Source organism: Heterocephalus glaber, unplaced genomic scaffold, assembly GCF_053883595.1.
Source record: "Heterocephalus glaber isolate CG9 unplaced genomic scaffold, H.glaber_assembly_v1.0 deba00001451, whole genome shotgun sequence".
NCBI classification, from domain to species: domain Eukaryota; kingdom Metazoa; phylum Chordata; class Mammalia; order Rodentia; family Bathyergidae; genus Heterocephalus; species Heterocephalus glaber.
Window position 1 is genome coordinate 211401 of NW_028258301.1, and position 24726 is coordinate 236126.

At 36.4% G+C, this 24726-nt stretch overlaps 1 protein-coding gene and 1 pseudogene across 1 annotated transcript in view; one reads left to right on the top strand and one right to left on the bottom strand.

The window, feature by feature from the left end:
• Scp2 (sterol carrier protein 2) overlaps positions 1–24726 on the bottom strand; it is a 140846-nt gene that overhangs the window by 44269 nt on the left and 71851 nt on the right. The window contains exons 10-11 of the mRNA XM_004869228.4: positions 21904–22051; positions 16283–16390 (exon numbers count right to left, since the gene is read on the bottom strand). Of these exons, the coding sequence (XP_004869285.2) occupies positions 16283–16390; positions 21904–22051 (256 nt within the window). The remainder of the gene's footprint in view (positions 1–16282; positions 16391–21903; positions 22052–24726) is intronic.
• LOC106008107 (polyribonucleotide nucleotidyltransferase 1, mitochondrial-like) lies at positions 9814–12902 on the top strand (annotated as a pseudogene).

Here is a 24726-nt window from a genome sequence, read left to right on the forward strand (position 1 = left end):
AAAGAGCAAAAAGTTTTAATGGACTTAGCATAAACTAAAAAATATGTATTTATACAGAGTGTTTTTTTCCTCTAAAAGATATAAAATTATCAGTGCTGAATTCTATCAAATCTAAAAACATATTTTGAAAATAAAATAAACTATTTCAGACATACAAAGCTGAAAGAATTTGTCATCACACTACAACGGAGGCTGGGGCTTAGCTTGGTGGTAGTCAGCACTTGTGCAAAGCCTTGAGCTCAACAGGAAGGGAGGGAGGGAGGGAAAGAGGGAAAGGAAAATTTTTTAGGTAGACAGAAAATGATAGTAGGCAGAAATATATTCTGAGGGTCTATGTCATATAAAATGTTGTTAAATACATATATTTTTTAAGCTTTTCTCTTGTCAATCTGTCTATTAGTGTAGGGATGTCTACAATGACATGTGTAATGGGAGAAGAAAAGTTACTACTTTTTTCCCTTAAAACCATAAATACAATCTACAAAATACAAGTAGATAACTGGGACTTTACACAAATTTTAAACTACTGCTCTTCAAAAAATACTACTAAGAGAAAGAAAAAAAGGGCACAGACTGAGAAGCTCTGCGAAGTATGTGTAATGACTTGTGTACATAATATATAAAGAACTCCCAGATTCAACAAAAAGAAAACCTAACTTCAAAAAATGGGCAAAATATTGGAATAGACACTTCACCGAAGGAGATGTACAGATAGCAAACAAACACAGGAAAAAACGCTCAATATCATTAATCATTAGGAAAATGCAAATTAAAACCATTAAAACGCCACAACCCAGATTAGAACACAACCCAGATCAGAATGAATTAAAACACCAAAACAGATTAGAATAAAGGAAAAGTACTAACCACTGTAAGAGCTGATGTGAACCTGGAGGAACTGGAGCTCTCCTACCTTACTGTAGGAATGTAAGGTGGAACCACCAGTTTGGAAAGCAGTGTGTTGGTTTCTTACAAGGTAAACATAAATCTAGTGTGGTGCTCCAGTTACTATACTCCCAGCATTTACTTGAGAGAAAACGTAAAATACTAAGAATTACACTTGAATGTTCACAGTATCTTTAATTCTAATTGCCAAGAAACAACCCAAATGTTTGTCAGCAATACATTGTGGTACATCTATACAGCTGAATACTACTTAGCAATAAAAAGGAGTGAACTACTAACATGTAATAACACTGCTGAATCTCAATCAGACAAAAAAAGTATATAAGATTCCATTTATATAAAACTCTAGAAAATGCAAACTAATCTACATGGACAGAAAGCAGGTCAGTAGTTGATTCAAGATATGGATGGGGAACAGTGGGTGGGAGGGATTACAAAGAGGTATTGTATATTTTGAATATATAATAAGTCAGGTATAGTGGTTCAGGCCTGCAGTCCCAGCTATTTGAGAGGCAGAAGCAGGAGGATTGCTTGAGTTTAAGAAAGTTCAAGACTAGCCTGGGCAATACAGCAAGACCCAATCTCAAAAAAAAAAAAAAAAAAAATTTTGTTTGTGTGTTAATTTTACCTCAGTAAAGCTATAAAGTAATAAATTAAATAAAATATGGACCATATAGGTATAATCTTTCTCTTTTCCTTGTACATGCCAGGAGTGCTAAGAGCTAGGGCCTGCTCCAAGGCATTCCTAGCTAGCAATGGGTGTCAAAAGTAAACAGTCTTGGGCTTCATTTCTCCTGGCACTGGAAGGTATGCATTAGTTTAATCTCAAAACTTATCTCTCCTCACATCACAGTGGTAAAAATGTAAAATTCTGGGGAAGGGAAACAGAGATGGGTACTCTGGGGGATATGATGAAAGGTAGCAGCTGCTTCAGTGAAAAGTTATTTAGGTTTTTTCAGTTGATAGAACTCTATCTTGGACTTAGGTCTTGCCAGGCATTCTTTCAGGATTTATTTCTTTTGGTAACCTCTTGTAGAATAAAAGAACACCCATGCCATAGTTTGCATATGCCAGGATCCCTGTTTAGAATTCCATTTATTTCCACCTTGTTTTTGTTCCCCTTATTATTTTTTTAACACCTAAGAAGTTTGTAATACCTTTAAAGGCACTGGTATGTGTAAACAAAAAAATCACAGGACAGAATAATATATGTACCATTAAAAATATGAAGAACTATGTGAAGCGAAGTAAGAAATAACTACACTCCATTAGGTGATCAGAGCATCTTGGAATCGGGAAGGATCTAAGATTTCATCAAATCTAAGGCCATAACAAATGGGCAATTCCCCTTACAACATTCTCATCTTTTTGTTAAATATATTTTTAGCACATAGCCTCTCTGGCAGGCTATGCATACTCCAAGAAGGTAACAGATTCCACTTTGGAGAAGCCATATTAGAAATTTCTTTGAGTCAAGCCAAAATCTACCTTTCTGTGAATTCTTTCCAAGGATCTTTCCCACACCAAGTACCTTCTCTCCCCCTATGCCACTGTTCAGAGGTTAACAGAGCAATAATGTTTTTGATCATTTCTTTACATACGCAAAGTCTTGTCTTAGGTATTGCATAGGGTAGAGGGACCAGTGAAACATGGACGCTAACTTCATAGGCTCTTAATCAAATAGGGGAGACTTTTCTAAAAGTGTATAATCATAATATGCACTATAAGCATAAATGTCAAAAGCACTGAGAAAATATAACAGAGATTCTTAAAAGAGAAATACTAAATCAATCTCTGTTGGGACAGGATTCCTATGGTGAGTAACACTTAAAAGGAACCTTGGAGATGGGCATTTCCACTAGGAAGGGGCCCTGAGGTACAGTGTTGTGGTTAAGACCACAGTTTCCAGAAATACATGGTCTGGGTTTGAATTTAACTTTGCTACTCTATAGCTTGGTGGCTTCTGACAAATTACTTAAGCTATCCAGGTCTCTATTTTCTTTTCTTTTTACATAAAATATTTTAAAATATGAGAACCAAAGGCATTTATTAATGAAGAGTACTCAGGACAGTGCCCAGCACTTTAAGTGTTTGCTGTTTTTATCACTGAAAAAATAACAAAAATAGAGTCTATAGAAGTCAAAAAGAATTAAACCCATTGAGTAAAAGCAAATAGTTAGGTTGAATTTAAATATGCTCTTCTTTCTGTATCTCTTTTGAACTCCAACTAGACACAAATTCTAGTGAAGTGCCTGGCACATGGGGAGTATTTAGGAACTCTTCACCCCTGATATCCCCCTTGCCTTTGTCTTCTCGTCATAGCTCTGGTCTGTGCTTCTCTGTCTTGTATTATAATTATACAAGTAATTATACTTAATGAAAATAAGGTAGGTATAAGTAATAAGGTAGGTATACAATACAATTACAGGGGAAGATCAGTGCCTAAAATCTGATGAAACGGTACCACAAAGGCACTAACTGCCAGGCCAAACTGGTACAAAATGTCAAACTGAGAAGCCATTTTCCAGCTTCAGAGTAACAATCCTTCTCAGGAGGTTTACCTCAAAGGCACTTCCACACCATTTCAGCAGATCACTGACACTAAAAAACAGCTAAGAATAAGTTCAAGCTAAGTCTTATTTGTTTTAAACAAGTGTTGAGCAATATTTGTAAGTGTTGGGCAGTACATATAAGAACACTTTTAAAACTGAAGTAAAACATGTTACTATTATTTGGAAGCAAATTTGGTTATTTTGTTCTATACATACTGTAAAATAAAATAAGCTCCAGTTTAATATGATTTTTCTAACTGGAAAAATCTAAAAGAAATTCATGTTTTAAACTGAAGATGAACAAAAGAATACTCAATTCAAATGTTTAAACCTATCTTTTTTCTCATAGTATGGGTACTGTTATGACAGCTAAAAACTTTTCTCATTCAGATCTGAAGAAGTTAAAATCAGACAACAGTATCACGGAGTTTTAGTTTTAAAGCTAATGCTCCAATACTGAGTTTCCATCAAAGTGGCACTGCAGTCTTTCCGTTAATCTAATACCTCTGGCAGAACAGGACCCTTACAACCAGTCTTACCATGTTTGGGAAACACTTGACCATCTTCTGATTCTCTCAGAATCCTACTGCAGTTTGTTATCGAAGTAACCACGGGAAAAACATTTAAACTACTCAGAACTGTCATGTTGATACATTTTCCAGTCTGAATTCTTTCTTGGGCCACATTACAGCTACTGGCCACATGTCAGATTTATTTGAAACACATCCAACCCACAATATGTAGCAAGTAAACATTTACTCTTCAATAACTCCTCATCTCTATCCAGACTATCACTCAAGTCATCAAGATTTTTCAGTTTTTCCCTCACCTTCCTTATCACCAGATACTATTTCTCAAAGACTAATAACAGGAAAAATTTACCAACAGCATGACATAAATACTAGAAAATGCTATGAAAGGATACTCTGGAAGATAGTGCTTCCTTTTCAGTCTTTTTTTTTTTTTAAGACAGGTTCTCACTATGTAGTTCAGGCTGACCTCGAACTCATGGAGATCCTCCTGACTCTGCCTCCCAAGTGCTGGGATTATAGGCATGTACTACCATGTCCAGCTTTTCAGAATATTTTAAAAACTGAGTAAATTCTTTTTTTTTTTTGGTACCGGGGATCAAACTCGCATCCTTGCGCTTGCAAGGCAGCTGGCGGAACCACTGAGCTAAATCCCCAGCCCCAGTAAATTCTATCTTTCTGGTGTGTTTTACGTTAGCTTTTCAGTACCCAGGGAGGAAATGAATGGCTTGCCAAATCTGGCAAAAATTTTTAAATTTGATAAGATAATCCAATGTTAACAATATTGAAGAAAAACAAGCATCTTCATACTCTGTTGTTGGTAATATACATTGATACAATCTTCTCTGAACAAAATTCAGCAATCTCCACCAATTTTTAAATATAGTATATACTATCCATTGATGCAGTTAGTCTACTGTTTAGAATTCTATATATTTGTAAATGTATAGAAAGGTACAAGGATGCTCATTGAAGCATCACTGTAATAATAAACTTGATATAACATACATGTTTATAGATACGGGAATGACTAGGTAAATTTCTTAAAATTAGAATGCTATATTGGCATTTAAAAGAATAAAGAATATCTGTACAGAAAAATTTTAACATATAAGTGAAAAAAGCAGTTTACATGTGATAAATACACACATATATCCAGAAAAGTTATAAACCCATATGTATTTGTATAAGTGTAATATTTTGTGAAAAACACAAAGGAAATGTTAATATGGATTGACTAAGAAATAAAACCAAAGGTAAAAAAAGAAAAGAAAGTGCTAAATATTAAAAATTTGTCATCTAGCTATCATATTAAAAAACACATAACAACCTCTCGGAGAACTATTTGGCCATTTTTTATAAAATTAAACATACATATGTTCTATAAACCAGCAATTTCTCTCCTAGTTATTAACCCAAGAGAAATAAAGACATATTTCAGCAAGAAGACTTCCACAAAAATATTTATAGTAGTTTCATTCCTAACAGCCTCAACTAGGAAACAACTCAAACACTTATCAGCAGGAGAATGGATAAACAAACTGCTATATTTCAACAGTGGAATACTGCAAGAAATACTTGACAAGAAAAAAGAACAAAGTACTGATATGAGAAAAACTTGGACGAAACTTACATTATGCTGAGTGAGAGAAGTCAGACACAAAGAGTACATACACTCACTGTAACATTCTGCTACCTATACTCACTGTACAACTCCACTGATACAAAGTTCTAGGATCAGCAAAACTAATCTATAGTGACAAAAGTCAAAAAGTCTTAGCCTGGGAATGATGAAAAGTGAGAGGAATGTTTGAGGAAGCTAGAGGATTGAAAGAAATAGGATGGAACTTTCTGCAGTGATGGAAATGTGCTATATCTTGTTTTGGCTGGTAGTTAGCAGCATGTATACAATTGTCAAAACAAATAATCTATTTCAAGTATACAATGCAATGGTTTTTTAGTATGTTCACAGACATGTATCACCATCACCACAGTCAATTTTAGGGTATTTTCACTGGGAATTTAGCTCAGTGGTGCAGCGCCTGCCTCACAAGTGCAAGGTCCTGAAACTGATCCCTGGTACAAAACAAAAACAAAAACAAAAAAAAATTAGGGTATTTTCATTACCTCAGAAGGGAACTCCATCCCTCCTCCTATTACCTTTGTATATCCTCCAGACCTAAGAAATCACTAATTTACTATCTCTGTGGATTGCCTACTCTGGACATTTCGTTAAAATGGAATCATAAAATATATTGTGCGTTGTGATTAATTCACTTGGCAAAATGTTTTCAAGATTAACCTATGTTGTAGCATGAATCAGCATTTCATTCCTTTCCTGGCTGTAGAATATTCCATAGTATGAATATAGCACATTTCATTTGTCAGCTCATCAGTTCAGTTGATGAGAGACATTTGGGTTCCTTCTACTTTTTAACTATTACAAATACCTAGGCACAATTTTTTGTGAGAACTACGCATCTTATTTTTGAAAACTGTATCTCAGATTTAAGAAAGGATATTGATATAAAAATTACATTGTTACTTTAAAGTATTATTTCTGAATATTTTAATGAATAGAAGGACAAAAATATCTCAGAATGGCACATTATCTCACAACACATTATAACAAAAACATGCTGTTTCAAAGGAGAAAAATGTTTTATGTCAATGAAAACAACTGAATACTATATTCATCTCCTTATGAAACAGAGATCTTCTCTGCAGTAAATAAGAAACTACCCTATGACTTTTTAAGTCTTCCATCACCATGCCACAGAAATATTTATTATCACCCTGACATTCCTATGTCCCGTTAGTATCAAGAATCAACACTGAAGTATGACTTAATTCTTTTTTTGGTATTGCTTTAGTACATCAGTATCAACCCCAGATATACTGAGCTTCTGAGAATTTGAGAATTACATACACAAATAAGAAATGCATTAGTTTTATTTGGCTGACTCCTCTCACCCCCTTCCTTTCCCTCCCTCTCTCCCTTCCCCCTTCCTCCCTTCCTTTCTGTAATAGTGGTGATTGAACCCAGGGCCTTCACTGAGCTACACCCCAGCCTTTAAAAAATATTTTATATTTTGAGATGGTCTTGCTAAATTGCTAAGGGTGGACTCAAACTTGTGATCTTAATTCTTTTTTTTTTTAAGTTAAGAAAACAGTTTAGTCTATTTACCAAAGGGAGAGAGTTTAAAAATAATATCTGTGTGGTACTGGCCATACCATTTATACAGAGATCTGATGCCTTGTGGCTGTCATAGTAGAAGGAAAAATATTTTCTATACAAATTAAACAATGTTCTTTTTCTGAAATAGCTATGAATTATTTTCCATACTATGATACAAGCAAGAGTATTACTGCTGGCCAAAAACAAAAAGCTAGTTAAGTGATCTATTAGGACTTCCTTCTGTAGAAATGATGGAAAAGAACACTAAAAATTATTGTGTTCCTACTGTCTTTGAGGTACTCTGCTAATACTTTTCATACATATATTTTCTCATTGAACCTACAGAACAGTCTTATGTAATAGGGACTACACTTTATTCTCATCTTACACATAAGGAAACTAGGATTAATTAGTTAAGCTATGTACAGAAAAGAGTTGAAGAAGTTAGGATCAAACGCAAGACTTCATTCACACAGAATATATACCTAAATTCAGATATATCCCCTCTTTACATCCCTTTCCATTCATCACCACCTTTCCTAATAGTATACCTGCACTGATAGGGAAAAGTTTTAAAGTAAATTTACTAGATTAGCTATTAAAGCAGTTTTGGAGGCAAAATAGGTAGTGTATCCCTTTAAAAGCTTGCCTTAGCCCATTGCTTCTGCTGTTTAAAGTGAAGGTTATATAGCTCCTTTGATCTGTAGCTCCACTATAGATAACATCCTAGCTCTGAAGAACAAAGTGAGAATCCTTGAACAAACTTGTGATTATACGTGCCTTCACTGTCACGTGTTTAGGACTGTAATCAGTGACAGAAACCACCTGTGTCTAACCATTAAACAGGAATTGGAACTTTATTTACTTAACAAAGACCACTAGGGACGAGATAATGACTGACAAAAGTATAAAAGGTGATGGACAAAGAACGCAATGGGGGGATTCTGACCAGACCACTTTCTGGCATCCCGCCTTGCTAGCAAGTAAAGATCTTTGTTGTTTTACCCGAATTCTGAGTCTCTGTGCGCTTCTTTCTGCAATTCCGGAACAGCACTATTACTGCCATTTTCTCACTTCTAATTCTGAATCCCATGGATTCACAATGACTTTGTAAGAGCCAGATCCAAAGGATTCTTTTGCTCTGTTAATGTTTCTGGCCTTTTACTTTTCAAATGTTCTTCTTCACTGGGTAACTGGGCTTTCCTTCTTAGCATTCTTAAATTACCGGGAGCAATGCTACATAATTTTAGGGTAAAATCATTTGGTTAGCCTAGTTCTCCTGCCTACAGCCCAGCTATGGAATTCCGAGACATAATTCCATTTTGGCCTCCGGTCACAACTTAAACTTCAATGATCCGGTGATGCTGTGATTCTCCAGGACAAGATTACACCAGCTGAAAACATCCTGGGAGGAACAAAATCTTCATCTACTCAGTTCTTCATTGTTCTTGGATTGTTACACCTTGTTTACACGGATGTACTGAACTCTCTGCAAGTCATTTGTTACATTTGGCTTTCCTCTTTGCTGCCCAGAGCAGCACTGATCAGACCCAAAGCTCAGCTTCTTCTCAGTCTCATTTTTCTACCTTTTCTGTAATTCACCTTATGCTGCCGTGGCTCACAGGAGACTAGGACTTACTGCAGAGGTTCTAGTAACATCCCCTTTCCCTGTTTCCCACATTAAATGGCTCTTTTCTTCCTGCTACACCTTTACTTTTTATATCCACTAAAACCTACATGATTATTCTTGATCTTCATGATGGGATTTCTTTTCAACTCTAGAATTTCTATTTGGTTTTTTTTCTGTAATTTCTATCTATGCACTAACATTCCCTACTTGGTAAAACAGTTACATACTTTCCTTCAGTTCTTTATATATAGTTCCTTTTAGTTCACTGACTATGCTATAAATAGATAAAGTCTTCATCTAGAATTCCAATATCGTGGCTTCAAGAATAGTTTCTATTGACTGCTTTTTTCCCCCTTTGTATATTGACTACAGTTTCTTTGCATGTCTCGTAGTTTTTTGTTGCAAATTGGACATTTAAAGAAATATATTGTGGCATTCTAAAAGTCAATCAGATTATCTCCCCTTTCCATAATTCCTGTTTATTTAGTGACTTTTCCAAACTAATTCTGTAGTCTGTATTTTTTTGTCACATATGACCACTCTATTCTTTGCCACATATTACCACATATGTCTATTTTGTAATTTTCTTCTTGGTTAACTTAGTGATCAGCTACTGACTGGATAGAGATTTCCTCAAATACCTGGCACTAACAGTCTCCTGGTGCTTGCCTGGGCCCTGTGTCCACATGTGTGTTTGGATCAAACCCACCATGCAGTTTACCACCCTCACCTTACTTCTGCCAGTGCAGAGCCCAAGGTTAGTTAGAGGTGAGGTCTTTCCTTGCATGCACACAGCCCTGGCCATGCACAAAATGTTCTGTATGCACTTGACTTTCCAGATTTCCTGGAAGGCATCAGATCTTTTCAAAGCCCCTGTGGACATCTTATTCCCCAGTTTTTCCTATTAAGCCTTCTGGTTAGCTTTTTGTTGGCCCTAACTGACTCCACAGGTAGCTGCGCTGTTAAACAGCTGTTGCTGTGGGGAAACACTCTTTGTGTTGAGTTTTTCAGTCAGATTAATAAAGATAAACTTTTCAAGTAGAGTTTACCAGGAAACTGCCTGGCAGAACAAATAATGACATTTTCTGAAAATGGGGCTTTGAAAAAAGCTTTTAAACTCCATTTAGACCCTTTCTGAGCTGACTAGGCTACTTATTTCCATCGTGACTGAGTTTTTAGGCTGCCGTGAAGCCATGAAATTAATACAAACTAAATGCCATGAAATGTGCTGTTTTTACAGAGATTCAGGGGTCTTTTGCTGTTATTGTAAATAGATGCAGATTGTGGTAATAAATTATTGGATAATACCTAAAGTTATGAAAATAGTTGATCTTGATAATTGTTGCCAGTGTTGTTGGCACTTTTATAAAAAAGATTTTCAATATTGTTATTTTGCCACTCCATTTATAACACTCAACTCCGTCATTTTAAATTTTTTTTCAAAATATTAGATTGTTTAAAATCAGTAATAGTAATGGTATACTGTGAGATTTATACTCCATTTGGAAATAAATGTATGACAACACAAAGACTAGAAGGGGTGAACAGAAATAAGGTGTTGTAAAATCTTGCATTATCTGTGAGATGGTGTAACACTACTTGAAGGGTCAGTGGTAAGTGAAGAATGGATACTGCATACCATTGAGCAGGCATTAAAAACAATTGTTTAGGCCAAGTGTCATGGCTGCCTGAAGGCAGTGCTGCTCCTGTCTACAACTCCAGCTAATGGTCCCCTCTGACTATCAGGGTGGAATCTGGCACTCGCTCATTTGCAAGTACGAGCACTATGGAGTAGCACAAGATCCCAAGCTCTATCTGTGGACTTAGGCAACAGAAAATTAGAAATATCTTCTGGAAAACTGGCCAGATTTGCAGATGGGTCTGCTGTAGTACAGTCAGGTGATACTGCGGTAAAGGTCACAGCACTCAGCAAAACAAAACCTTCACCTTCACAGTTCATGCCTTTGGTGATTGACTATAGACAGAAGGCTGCTGCAGCAGGTAGAATTCCCACAAACTACCTTAGAAGAGAAATTGGTTCTTCTGATAGAGAAATTCTTACAAATAGAATAATTGATCGATCATTTATTCTTTCCAGCTCTCTTTCCAGCTGGCTACTCGTATGATACACAGGTCCTTTGGAATGTAAGCAGTAGATGGTATTAATGAACCTGATGTCCTAGCAATTAATGGTGCTTCAGTAGCCCTCTCATTATCAGATATTCCTTGGAATGGACCTGTTGGGGCAGTATGAATAGGAATGATTGATGGAGAATGTATTGTTAACCCAACAAGAAAAGAAATGTCTTCTAGTACTTTAAATTTAGTGGTTGCTGGAACACCTAAAAGATTGGCAGCGGAACCACTGAGCTAAATCCCCAGCCCTATTATTGATATTTTGGAAGTATGTTTATTCTGAAGAAAGACATTGTAAAAGTCATGTTGGAAGCCTCTGCAGAGAATATTTTACAGCAAGACTTTTGCTATGCTATCAAAGTGGGAGTAAAATATACACAACAAATAATTCAAGGGATCCAGCAATTAGTAAAAGAAATTGGGGTTGCCAAAAGGACACCTCAGAAGATATTTACCCCTCTACCAGACATTGTGAAACATGCTCATAACCTTGCCATGGAGAAACTTTACACAGTTTTTACAGATTACAAACGTGATAAAAGTTTCCAGAGATGAAGTTAACAAGATAAGATTAGATACAGAGGAACAACTAAAAGAAAAGTTTCCAGAGGCTGATCCATATGAAATAATGGAGTTCTTCAATGTTGTTTCAAAGGAGGTTTTTAGAAGTATTATTTTGAATGAATATAAAAGATGTGATGGACATGATTTGACTTCACTTAGGAATATAAGTTGTGAGGTAGATATATTTAAAACTCTTCATGGATCAGCATTATTTCAGAGGGGACGAACAGGTGCTTTGTACTGCTACATTTGATTCATTAGAATCCAGTATAAAATCAGATCAAATTATAACAGCTATAAATGGGATAAAAGATAAAAATTTCATGCTGCACTATGAGTTTCCTCCTTATGCAACTAACGAAACTGGCAAAGTTACTGGAATAAATAGGACAGAACTTGGGCATAGCGCTCTTGCAGAGAAAGCTTTGTATCCTGTTATTCCCAAAGATTTTCCTTTCACTGTTAAGAGTTACATCTGAAGTCCTAGAGTCAAATGGGTCCTCTTCTATGGCATCTGCATGTGGTGGAAGTTTGGCATTAATGAATTCAGGGGTTCCAGTATCATCTGCTGTCGCAGGTGCAGCAGTAGGATTGATCACCAAAATCAATCCCGAGAAAGGTGGAATAAAAGATTTTCATTTGCTGACAGATATTCTGGGAATTGAAGATTACAACGGTGACATGAATTTCAAAAGAGCTGGTACCAATAAGGGAATAACTGCATTACAGGTTAATACTAAATTACCAGGAATACCAATAAAAATTGTAATGGAGGCTATTCAGCAAGCATCAGTGGCAAAGAGGGAAATATTACAGATTATGAACAAGAATTTCAAAACCTCGAGCATCCAGAAAAGAAAATGGACCTGTTGTAGAAACTGTTGAGGTTCCATTATCAAAATGAGCAAAATTTGTTGGACCAGGTGGATATCATTTTAAAAGACTTCAAGCTGAAACAGGTATAACTATTAGTCAAGTGGATGAAGAAACATATTCTGTGTTTGCACCAACACCCAGTGCAATGCATGAGGCAAGAGAATTCATCACTGAAATCTGTAAAGATGACCAAGAATACCAATTAGAATTTGGAGCTGTTTATACTGCCACAATAACTGAAATGAGACTCTGGAGTAATGGTAAAACTGTGCCCAAATCTGACTGCAGTACTACTTCATAACACACAACTTGATCAATGAAAGATTAAACATCCCACTGCCCTAGGATTAGAAGTTGGCCAAGAAATTCAGGTGAAATACTCTGGACGTGATCCAGCTGATGGAAGAATGAGGCTTTCTCGTAAAGTGCTTCAGTCCCCAGCTACATCTGTTGTCAAAACTCTAAGTGACAGAAACAATATCATGATGGGAGAACCTATTTCACAATCATCATCTAATTCTTCCAGGTGATTTTAAAAAAAATAGAATTCTAGGGTGATATTCTGTAGCAAAATCCTAAGATGGAGAATTATATATAGTATAAATATATTCAAATTATTTGTATCACAGTACTCATTTACATGTGCCATTTTTTTAAATTCCAAGAATAGTCTATGTTCGCTTATTCTTATTTACATTATAAGTCAATAAGTATTTATTAAAAGTAAACCATTTAGGGCCGGGGATTTAGCTCAGTGGTTCCGGCACCTGCCTTGCAAGCACAAGGTCCTGAGTTTGATCTCCAGTACCCCCCCCCAAAAAAAGAATCTAAAAATAGGACCAGGAATTTAGCTCAGTGGCACCACACCTGCCTGGCAAGTGTGAGGTCCTGAGTATGATCCCCAGTACCAAAAAAAAAAAAAAATCTAAAAGTAAACCATTTATACATCTTTAAAAAATAGTTGTTTAAAGTAATTTAAAAGAAGAGAGAAACCAGGGATTTAGCTCAGTGGTTCTGCTGCTTGCCTCACAAGCACAAGGACCCAAGTTTGATCCCCAGTACAAAATAATAAAAGAGAAAATAAAATCCTAAAAAATACCCAATTAAATTTTTTAAATAGCATAAAAAAAGAGAAAGAAAAGAACCAAGGAGATGAAACAAATGGCAAGATAGCATATCACATTGCAACTATAGTTGTGTACTGTATATTTCTACCTGTCTCTCTTCTTTTCCTTCTCCCTCCATCAATCTTTTCTACTTGGTTATGGGCTTACTAAATTTGAATGGCAAAAATAAACTCAGGTTAACTGCTCTAATAAATACATTATTAATTCTAACTTCTGTTTTGGATCTATGAGAAATTATAAAATTTTACTAATTGAATCAAGCAATAAAATAAGACAATGTGGAAAGAATACAAGACTCACCTGTCTTCTCAAAAGTAAATCACAAATTTTAGTGCTCAAAGTTATTTTGGAAATTGCAAATTTTACAAGTTTGTCATTGTACAATTAAGGAACTAAGAGTCAAAGTAATTAATTGATAACTGATAGAACAATTACATGGCTGGTTAGCAACAGTTATAGTAAAATTCTTAATTTCCATGGAGTGCCACCCATGCATACAACAACATATAAATAATGTGCTCGTTTGAAATGATTCTTATCTAGCAGATCTAGCAAGATTGCTGGAGACATCCTATTAGTTAAGTTTTGTAGCTATCTAAAAACAATCAAACTTTTAAAAATACACATTATTGAATTTAGAGTCTCAATTAATTTAAATTTGCATCAATTAATCCAGATTATTGAGGTACACTGTAGTTAAAGGAAAAATTTAAATATGGCTAAATAATCATTTAAAGCACCTGCTGGAAAGAAAATGGTGGAGTGGTGATCAATAGCAAAATTCAGTCTCTCTGAGATCCAGAATTCAGACATGGGAAAATAACAGCTTATTGAAGAAAAAAAGAGAAGCGGATCACTGGAGTCTTTGTGACTTCCTCATTGCAAGGACAAGATACCAAATACCCACAAATTGAAGGAAGAAGAGTTTATTGTAGCTCACAATTTGCAGAGGTTTTACTACGCAGTCAGCTGACTCCAAGGCAGGGCAGCATGGAAGAGGAAAAACAGTCCATGGCATGGAAGGCAGGAAGCAGTGCAGCTTCCTTCTCCTTTCCCTTTTTATTCCTTCCAGTCTATAAGCCTCTTGGTTGGTGATACCCACACTTAAGGTGAGTCTTCCCTCTTCAGTAAATCCATCATCCATACCAAGAACTATGCTAAGCCAATCAGTGAACTAATCCAGTATCACATACCCATGACCCAGTCACTCTCAAAAGCCCCACCCATGAGGGCATGAAGCTTTGAGAGGATAATCTAAATATACGCCATAACAGCTGGGAATCAGGAAGGAACTGAAAGAAAAAATTAGAAGATACAGAGAGGTTGGAAAGACAATCCACAATGCAGAGAAAAGAAGGAAACAATTTAGACTGTTTTCCCAGCTCTCCCAGCTCATGGGTAGGGGCTTCTCAGAAGCAAGGTAAGAGTCCCAGGCTGGGAGATCCAAAGAGCAGTGGCAGCAGAACATGCCATTTTGTGAACTGCAAAAATAACACAGGGTTTTGCTGTAAAGGGACTCCTTCCACGCTGCAGGCAACAGCCAGAGAGGGATTCAAGCACGAGCACTTACCATATCACCAAAACAATAATCAAGCACCATATGAGGAAGGGGTTGATTATTTAAATTTGGGACTCAGAACAACTAAAAACCAACTTCATTTCAGGGCTACCAGTGTTACCCTCCCATAGTGACTGGATGGGAAAAAGCCATGGGAGACAGCCATGAACATGGAGCAGGCTACAAAATAGATACAACTCTTGGAGACATAGCCATATGCAAGAATTTTCTGACCAGAACTCCAATCACAAGAAGTAACACTTAGAATCAACAAATTAGATCACATCAAATTAAAAAGCTTCTGCACAACAAAGAAACTAACAGAGTGAAGAGACAACAGAACAGGCAAGCAATTTTGCCATCTACTGTTCAGACAGAGGATTAATATCTAAAATATATAAAGAAGATGGGTCATGTGCAGATACAAATTCCCTATGATGAATGTTATCATTATGTCTATCTAAAATGTACCAATAAATGTTTTGCTTAAAAAAGTAAAACAAAATATAAAAACCTCAAAAATTGACCCGCCCAAAATAAAAGACCCAATCAAAAAGAGTTAAAGTCTGGCCTGGGGATTTAGCTCAGTGGTTCCGCTGCCTGCCCCACAAGCACAAGGACCCGGGTTCGATCCCTGGTACCAAAAGAAAAAGAGTCATCCTATTACAGTGATACATGCATACCCACGTTTATAGCAGCATAATTCACAATTGCTAAATCTTGGAAGCAGCCTATGTACCCATCAACAGAAGAATGGATAAATAAAATGTATTTACATACAATGGAGTACTATTCTGTCATTAAGAAGAATAAACTTGAGTCATTTGTAGGGAAATGGATGCACTTTGAGACATTAACGTTAAGTGAAATAAATCAGACACACAAGCATAAATATTGCATGATTTCTCTTATATGAGAAAATCAAAATATGAATAAAGAGCAAAATAAAAGATAATAGGAAAAGGATGGGGGTAGGAAGGATGAAGAGGAGAAAATGAAGCTGGGAGGGAAAGGAAGAGAAAGTGGCATAAAAAATTAAGATGTATTATGTACATGTACCAACTCCTCCTGATGAATGTAATCATTATGTAATCCAAACATGTAATAATTTAAAATAAGCACCGGCTAATAAGTTCAGAGAACACAAACTTACACTCAAAGCAAGGACTAAACCACACTTACGGCAAAAATGACAAAAGCTTATGAAATCTGTGAGTAGTATTACCTGTAGCTCCCAGTGGATGTCCCTTGGAAAGCAATCCACCACTAGGATTTATGACCCACTTTCCTCCATAAGTATTATCTCCTCTATCAACCAGTGTTCCACCTTGTCCTATAGAATGAAAAATAATATTCACAAGTATTAAAAATAATATTGAAACAAATTGCATGTTTTTAATTTATCTATATAGCTAAGAATTTCTCAGAATTTTTTTTGGACATAGATGGAACCCAAAAGTGCTCTACTGATGAACTACAGCCCCATCCATTCATCCATCCATCTATTCATCTATCTGTCTACCTATCTGTTACTTATTTCTGAGACAGGGTCTCATTAAATTGCCAAGGCTGGGCTCCAACTTGCAATCTTGCTGCCTAAGGCTCCTTAAGGGCTAGGATTTCAGCCATGCATCACTACTTAGAGTAAACTTTTTTCTTTTCTTTTTTTTCTGGTACCGGGGATCAAACTCAGGACCTTGTGCTTGTGAGGCAGGCGCGGCGCCACTGAGCTAAATCCCTGGGTCAAGAGCAAACATTTCTTAACAGCTTAATGACAATTTGGCACAAGCATTTCCTAAAGTTAAAAAATAAGTATTAAGCAATAAAGGCTAATCTTTTCAGATATATCCTGCATTTCAAAAACTCCTATTCATTCCTATAAGCTCTCTTCTACCTTACAAAATTGCTCCAAATATATTAAGATTCAAGAGCCAGAAGAAAGGATCTGAAATGGATACAATATTGTGTAATATTATACCTGAAATAATTATAGGAGATTTAAAATTCTTAATTTTCCCAGATATATTCATTTACCTCCATTGTCAACTGTACTGCTGTAGGGTATGCAAATACTTAATTAACAGGGAAAAGCAAGAAAAAAGGCACTTTCATAAAATTAAGGGAAATGGCTAAAAATGCTATTGAACTACAAAAGTGAGAGAAAAACATTACTTCATATTCCTGGAAGCTTAAGCATTCCTTCCAATGTTCTGGTCACTATTTCAGGTAGTGAAGAAGTAAATGAAAGTACATGCATTTGCATTAAATATCCTTCTGGATGATACTTCTGATAAAATAATAAGAGGCACCCCAAATAATGATAATGGTGGTGGTGATGATATACAAGGAGTACTTATGTATATCAAGTCTTGTTCTAATTATTTTTGTGTGTTTATATAATTTAACCTCAAGCTATTATTCTAATTTTCTGGATGAGTAAACACCCAAGGCAAGAATAAGAGACAAAAAACAAACTCTCCTCTACTGGTAAAATAAAATGGACTCATCACAGAATTTAGATAACCAACACTAGTCCTAAATTGGCTTTAAATCTAGGTTGTATATTTTAAAACATATACACACTGCTATGGCATTATTTCTTATTTTTTGGTTTGTTTCCAACAGAACCTACTACAAGGCCCCAATGATCACATGCATTCTACTTACTATTCCCATTTTCAAAACTGCTAATATTGCTATTGCACCATGTCAGAGCAGACAAAATACAAACTATCCCTAAGAAAACCTTACTACACATTTTTTTCCAAAATATATACAAACCTGTGAGGTAGTAAGATTATTAAAAGGTTCCTGAGGAAAGTGATCTTGAACTTACCAACTGACAAGGAGCCAGAGATGAAGGTATTGTAAATGACCACTCTATCTACTGCAGCAGGAAAATAAATGTGCACACTTGGAAAGCAATTGTGTCCATTACGTGCCAAAACATAACCTGAGAACTTATGGATTCAGTAATGAATGAAAAACACAAAAAATCCCTGCTCTTATGGTATTTAATTTAATGTGGAAAAGGGGGTAAGGAAGGGATAGCCAATACATGAAATAATAATATGTAGAGTGGTCGTAAGTGCCAGGAAAATGAGGCAAAAAAGAGAGTTTGGGAAGTGCAGGGACAAGGAAGATGCGAGCAAGGCATTTACAGAGGTTTCCACTGAGGAGACATCAGCCAAAAACTTAAAGGCAGTGACGATACAAATCAAAGGCCCTGGGCTAGGAGCAACCTAGAGAGCTTGAAGAAGCAGGCTGCTTTAGCTGCAGAAGAGCTGAATTAGGGAGAAGTAGAAGAGGTCAGAGAGATGGAAGTGGGGAGTAAAGATACCACATTTGGCTTTCTTATTCTGGGTCAGATGAGAAACTACTGGGTTTTGAACAGAAAAGTGACACTAGCCTGCTACATACTTCTACCAGGATCATTTGGCTTCAGTCTAGTGAAGAGACTACAAGAAGACAAAGGAGATGCAGGGACCAGCCGTGAGACTATTACAATGATTTACGCCAAGAAACAATGCTGGTGGTGATAAAGCATGGAGCAATGCGGTCATATTCTGGGTTTATTTTGGGGGCAAAGTCCATAGCCAACAGGGTTTAGAGATGGATACAATGGGGGCTGTGTGAGAGAGGGCTCCAGGATGACACTACAACTTCCAGTTTGACCATTTAGAGGATGGGAAGATTGAGGGAGGAAGAAATTTGGGAAATAGCAGGAATTGAATTCTGAACATAGGTGTGAGAGGCTTATGAGACAGCACAAGCAAAGAAAAAGAAACCTGAAAAGTAGGCAGCTGGATACCTAAAGCAGTGAGAGCTAAGAACACAAAAATCCTGAAATCATCATCACATATGTGACATTTAATGCTGAGAGTAGGTAACTGGTGGGTTCCAGTTTGGCATATGTTCTCTACTGTACTTCTCCCCCACTGATTACAACTGAAAACACTGGATAAAATAAAAATGGGGATTATAGGGAGAGTGAAAACTTGGAGAAGTCACTGCAGTGATGATGATTTCCCAGTTACCTTTTTCAGGCTCTGTCTCTTAATGGTTTTACCCCACAGTGAGCACAAACTCTAATAGAAACCTCATTTCCCTAACCAAAGGCACCAGGGCAAGAAATTCTTGCAGGCTAGGGAGTAAGGGAAGAAGGCCACAGGGGGGAGATCAAGAAAAAGAGGACCCCCTAATTCTATGCATGAACCTATTTGAGTCTTGGGCTCACTCCTGAGCAAAGTGTACATAAAATGGACCTAAACCCGCATAGCTTAGAGAATGGAATGATGACTTTATCTACCACCCTCCAAAGACAGAGCAGAACTTGTCAAATAAACTGGGCTGACTTCTTGCTAAGACAAAAACATCAACTTTCACTAGAGGATCTGTACAATATAACATTCACCCGGTCCAAGCTAAAATCTAAAATTAATATATAAGGAATCAGAAAAATGCAACCAAATCTCAAAAGAAAATACCATTAGTAGATGTAAAAGCTGAGAAGGCCCAGGTAATGGAATTATCAGACTTGACCACAGACAATAGAACTACAAGGGGAAAAGTCACACTAGAAACAAATACAAAGATACAAGTCATCAGCAGAGAAAAAGAAACTATGAAATGAACCAAATGGAAATTTTAGAACTGAAAAATACAATATTTGAAATAAAAAACTCACTAGAGGGCTGGAGATGTAGCTCAATGGTAGAGCACTTACCTAGTATACATGATCCCTAGGTTTAATTCCCAGTACTACAAAAGCAAACACACAAAAACTCGCTAGAAGGGCTCAAGAGCAGAAAGAAAATAAAAATAAAGGAGTCAGTGAATTTAAAGATATACCAATATAAATTATTTAACCTAAAAAACAGGTAGAAGGGGGACTAAAAATAAACAGATCTTTGTGGCCCCAAGTTTAACCTCCAGCACCTCATACACACACACACAAAAGTTTCAGGCACCTGTGGGATAATATCAAAAGGTCTACTCTACTATATGAATCATTCTAATATCAGAGGTGAAGAAGAAAATTAGAGCAGAACAACAATTAGGAACAATAATTTAAATGACCACAGACACATTAGAAATCATGGATGCCAGAAGACTTCTAGGTCCAGCAAAAATTTCCTTTAGGAATTCAAGACATTTTCAGGTGAAAGAAAACTAAGAGAATTCATCTCCCAGAGATGAATTTATTTATTTATTTATTTATTTATTTTTGGTACCGGGGATTGAACTCGGGTCCTTGCGCTTGCGCAGCAGGCAGCGAAACCACTGAGCTAAATCCCCGGCCCGAGACTTGCACTTTAAAGCATGCTAAGAGAAATACTTTAGGCAAAACGAAATGATTAAGAGAGAAAACTTAAGGATCAGAGGTGAAAAGAGGGGAGTCTGTTAATGTACCTAAATGGTTGCAAGGTTTTTCCATTTCATGTAAAGTGGCACAATATTAACTCAAAGGAGACTGTGAAGGTAAAGTATACACGCTATAGCTCTTAGAGTAGTATCCCTGACTAGGAGAATTTTTGCCTCCAAGAGACATTTGGCAATGTCTAGAGACATTTTTGGTTGTCACAACTGTGGAGGAAGCTGCCGTTGGCATTTAGTAAGTAATAAGACAAGAAAAATGCTGGATATTCTAAAGTTCACATGCCCTATCATACGAACAACAGAGCCCAAACCTTATCCTATAGTAACCACCAGAGAGAGAAAGAGAGAATGAAAACACAAAGAGTTATAGTAAAAAAAAAAATCCATAGATACATTAAAATGATATACTGAAAATACTCAAGTAATTAAAAGAGAGGCTAAATAAACAAAAATTTAAAAACATAAAAAGGAGGCAGGGGACAAAAGAAACAGGTAGGGGGCAGGCACAGTAGTACATGTCTGTAAACCCAGCACTTGGGAAACTGCAGTAGGAGGATTGTGACAAGTTCTAGCCAGCCTGGGCTACATAGTGAGTTCAAGGCCACCTTGAATTACCTAGTGAAACCCTGTCTCAAACGAACTAAAAAAGGAGAGCGGGAGGTCAAAGATCCAAACAGACACTTCACAAAAGAAGATATATGAGTGACCAACAAGCAAAGGAAAAGATGCTTAATATCATTAATCATCAGTTATACATAAATTAAAACTAAAATAAAAATACTACGATACACTCTTCTGTTTGGCTGAGATTTTAAAAACTGACCATATCAAGTGTCGGCAAGGAAGTAACAACTAGAACTCTCATATACTGCTAGTAGTAAAGGAAAACAGTACACTTTAAGAAATGAAAGAAAAAATCTTTCAGATGTCCCCAACCACCTTTTCCATTTTTCTTTTTGTGAGTCTTTATCCTAACACAATTAGAAATACTCACACCTGTAATCCCAGCACTCTAGGAGGCTGAGGCAGAAGGCTCATAAGTCTGAACCCAGCCTGGGCAACTCAGTGACTTAGTAAGACCCCAACTCAAAAATGAAAAATGACAAAAGCACTGAGGATGCAACTTAGAGCAAAGGCCTTGGGTTCAATCCACAGAACCACATAAAAAGCAAAGAAAAATACCTGGGCTGCTGGGTGTAGTGTTATATCCTTTTTAAAATTTAAGGGTACATTATGTGTTCCTAATTTGCATAATATAAATTATTTTTATACTCTGTTACTTGGTGTTCATATTGTCCAAAACTATGTGTTCTAAGAAAGTCCACTAAAACTGCTTACACACACTTTGCTCACTGGCAGAGCCAACATGGAGGGAAAGGCAATTCATGAATTCTTCTGTTTAATGGTAAAAGTGAAGCTTTCTCAGTGAAATTTAACCAATTCATCTGCCTGTCTCGGAGATACTACCTTCTGAACAGAGTCCTAGAGCTTCATAAGTAAGGAGTTCATTTACAGAAAAGCAGTCATGAAGTTCTATTACATCAACATCACTTGGTCCCAGGCCAGATTTCTCATAGCATCTTCTGGCAGCTTCTTTAGTCATATCATAGCCAACCTGAAACCAAAACCATATATAAACCCAGGGCACCAAAAGTTGCTTTTTAGTAAAGTATTATGAAATTAATATATGCAAAAACTTAACAGTTTAGAATACCACACATATCAAAATCTCATTTAACTATTAGACAGAAAGTCCAAATAAAATAATATCCAGGAGGGAGAATGCACAAATTAAATTGTGTACTATAAAGTACAGAAGTTTAAGATATTGACAGATCTATATGAAAGGATTCAGAATTCCTCAGATCATATTTTGTACTAGGTTAATAATACTCTATCTTGGGCTGGGGATTTAGCTCAGTGGTTTTGCTGCCTGCTGTGCAAGCGCAAGGACACGAGTTAGATCCCCGGTACCAAAAAAAAAAAAAAAAAGAATACTCTATCAAATCACAATGGATAGGGCTGGGGATTTAGCTCAGTGGCACCATGCCTGCCTTGCGGGTGCAAGGTCCTGAGTTCGATCCCCGGTAACAACAACAAAAAAATCACAATGGATAATTGTGGTAAATTGAAGATATTTGTCATTATACGGATATACTAAAAATATAAAGGAATTTCTATACAAAAATACACAATCTTCTTTTAGAAAACCATATAGGATTCAAACCATTTTTACAAAGTCCATGCTCTTAAACCTTTTTTGGTCTTATATAATAGAAGAACATGCAAACTTACATTTTCTTCCAGAAATAAAACTAGAATAATAGAGAATGTATAATAATCAGAAAACTTGAATATAAGGTCCACCTCTGCCAAAACCTAACTATGTGATCTTAGTCAAGTTGTAAGGTCATTTTCAAATTCACAACACTGCAAAATCTTTTTTTTTTTTTTTGGTACCGGGGATCGAACTCGGGTCCTTGCACTTGCAAGGTGGGCGGCGGAACCACTGAGCTAAATCCCCGGCCTGTAAAATCATTTTTTAAACTGTAATTTACCACATAATTTACCTATGGGTTAGGAAAGAACCTTCAAATTCAATTAATTCTAAATCTCAATTCTCTTTTTTACTTTCTCTATTTTGCACAAAATCTTTAATCAGGATTTTAAAATTACTATAATTATTAACACATTAACTGTATAAATTAATGTGAAAGTTATATACACACATATGTTATACCTCGATCATTTTCACTTTCCTTCTGCCCAATCTTGCCCTCTGCTTCCTACCACCTACTCCCATTCACTTTCTTTCTTGAAAGTCTCTTTTCTACTTTCAGGTCATCTTTTTTTTTTCACATATAAGACATAATATGTGATACTTGAGTTTTTGTGTCTAGCTTATTTCACTTATGATATCCTTCAGTTCCATTACTTTCCTGCAAATGTCATTTCATTCTTCTTTACGGCTCAATAATGCTGTGATAAACATATAATTTTTTTATCCATTCATTTATTAACAGGCATTTAGGCTGATTCCGTATCTTAGCTATTATAAATAATGCTGCAAATAATATGGGTATGCAAGTGTGTTATCTTTTATGCTGATTTAATTTCCTTTCGATATATAACCAGGAGTGGATAGGTGGATCATATGGTATTTCTATTTTAAATTTTTTGAGAAATCTCCATCTGTTTTCCATAATGGCTATACTAATTTATATCCCTAACCAAGAGTGCACAAGGCCTTCCTTTTTCTCCAAAGTCTTGCCAGTATTAACAGCCACTGTGACCTAGGTGCAGTGGAATCTCAATGATAATGGCCATTGTACTTGATTTTTAATTTTTTAAATTTTATTAGTACATGTTTGCAATTCACGCAATTTACAATCATCTTGTAGAATGCTTACGTATGACAGCTTTTTAAAAATCCCCTTTCCTTCCCTCCCCTCCCCTCTCCAGTTTCCCTATCCCCTTTTCTTAACTTGTTGATATTATTTATCTCATCTCATGCTAAGGCATATAGTGTTTACATAAATTGGGGTTATTAGGTTCCTGTACATGTCACATCCTTATTCTTCTCATTTCCCCTTCCCCTCCTCCTCACCCCTTGCCCTTGTTCCCTTGGACCACTTCCCTGTTGCAAAAGATCCATCCCCTTGTCTCTATCCATCTTTTCTTATTTTCTTTATTAGTACTTTGCCTCTCTCAAATGAGAGACACCATACCATATTTAAGTTTGTGTGTCTGGTTTATTTCACTCAGCATACTTTCCAGGTGCATCTATTACTAGAGTTATGAACTTGAGGTTTCATATTTCCTTGTTTTTTATTATTTCTTATGTTTTCAGGTTGATATCTGTGGATATGTTGGGATGGGTATCTCTTTCACTTTTATCTGAGGCTTCTTATCAAGCAGCCTTCTTTTGATGATGTGTCCTGGGATATTAGCTTGCTGTGTAGTGTTAAGTTTAATACCACTTGGATCTCATGGTAGTTTCCGTGTGACTTCTTGGGCTGTGACTAGTGAGTTTTGATACAATATGCACTGTGTCAGAGCCCAGGGGACCCACTTTCTCTGAAGATCTTGCAAGATGGGGATCCATTTGATGGTTCATATAGGTGTGGTACGGGAAGAAGAGCATGGGATGTACCCTCTATGGTTACCCCTACAATGGGACTGAAAGCCCCCATCAGATAATGGAGTTTCCTCAGACTTTGTTGATACCAGCTCTGATACTTGAAAGCAATTCTGTTCCTGGTTGTTCCAGTTGTGGATGGGCTTAGGAGT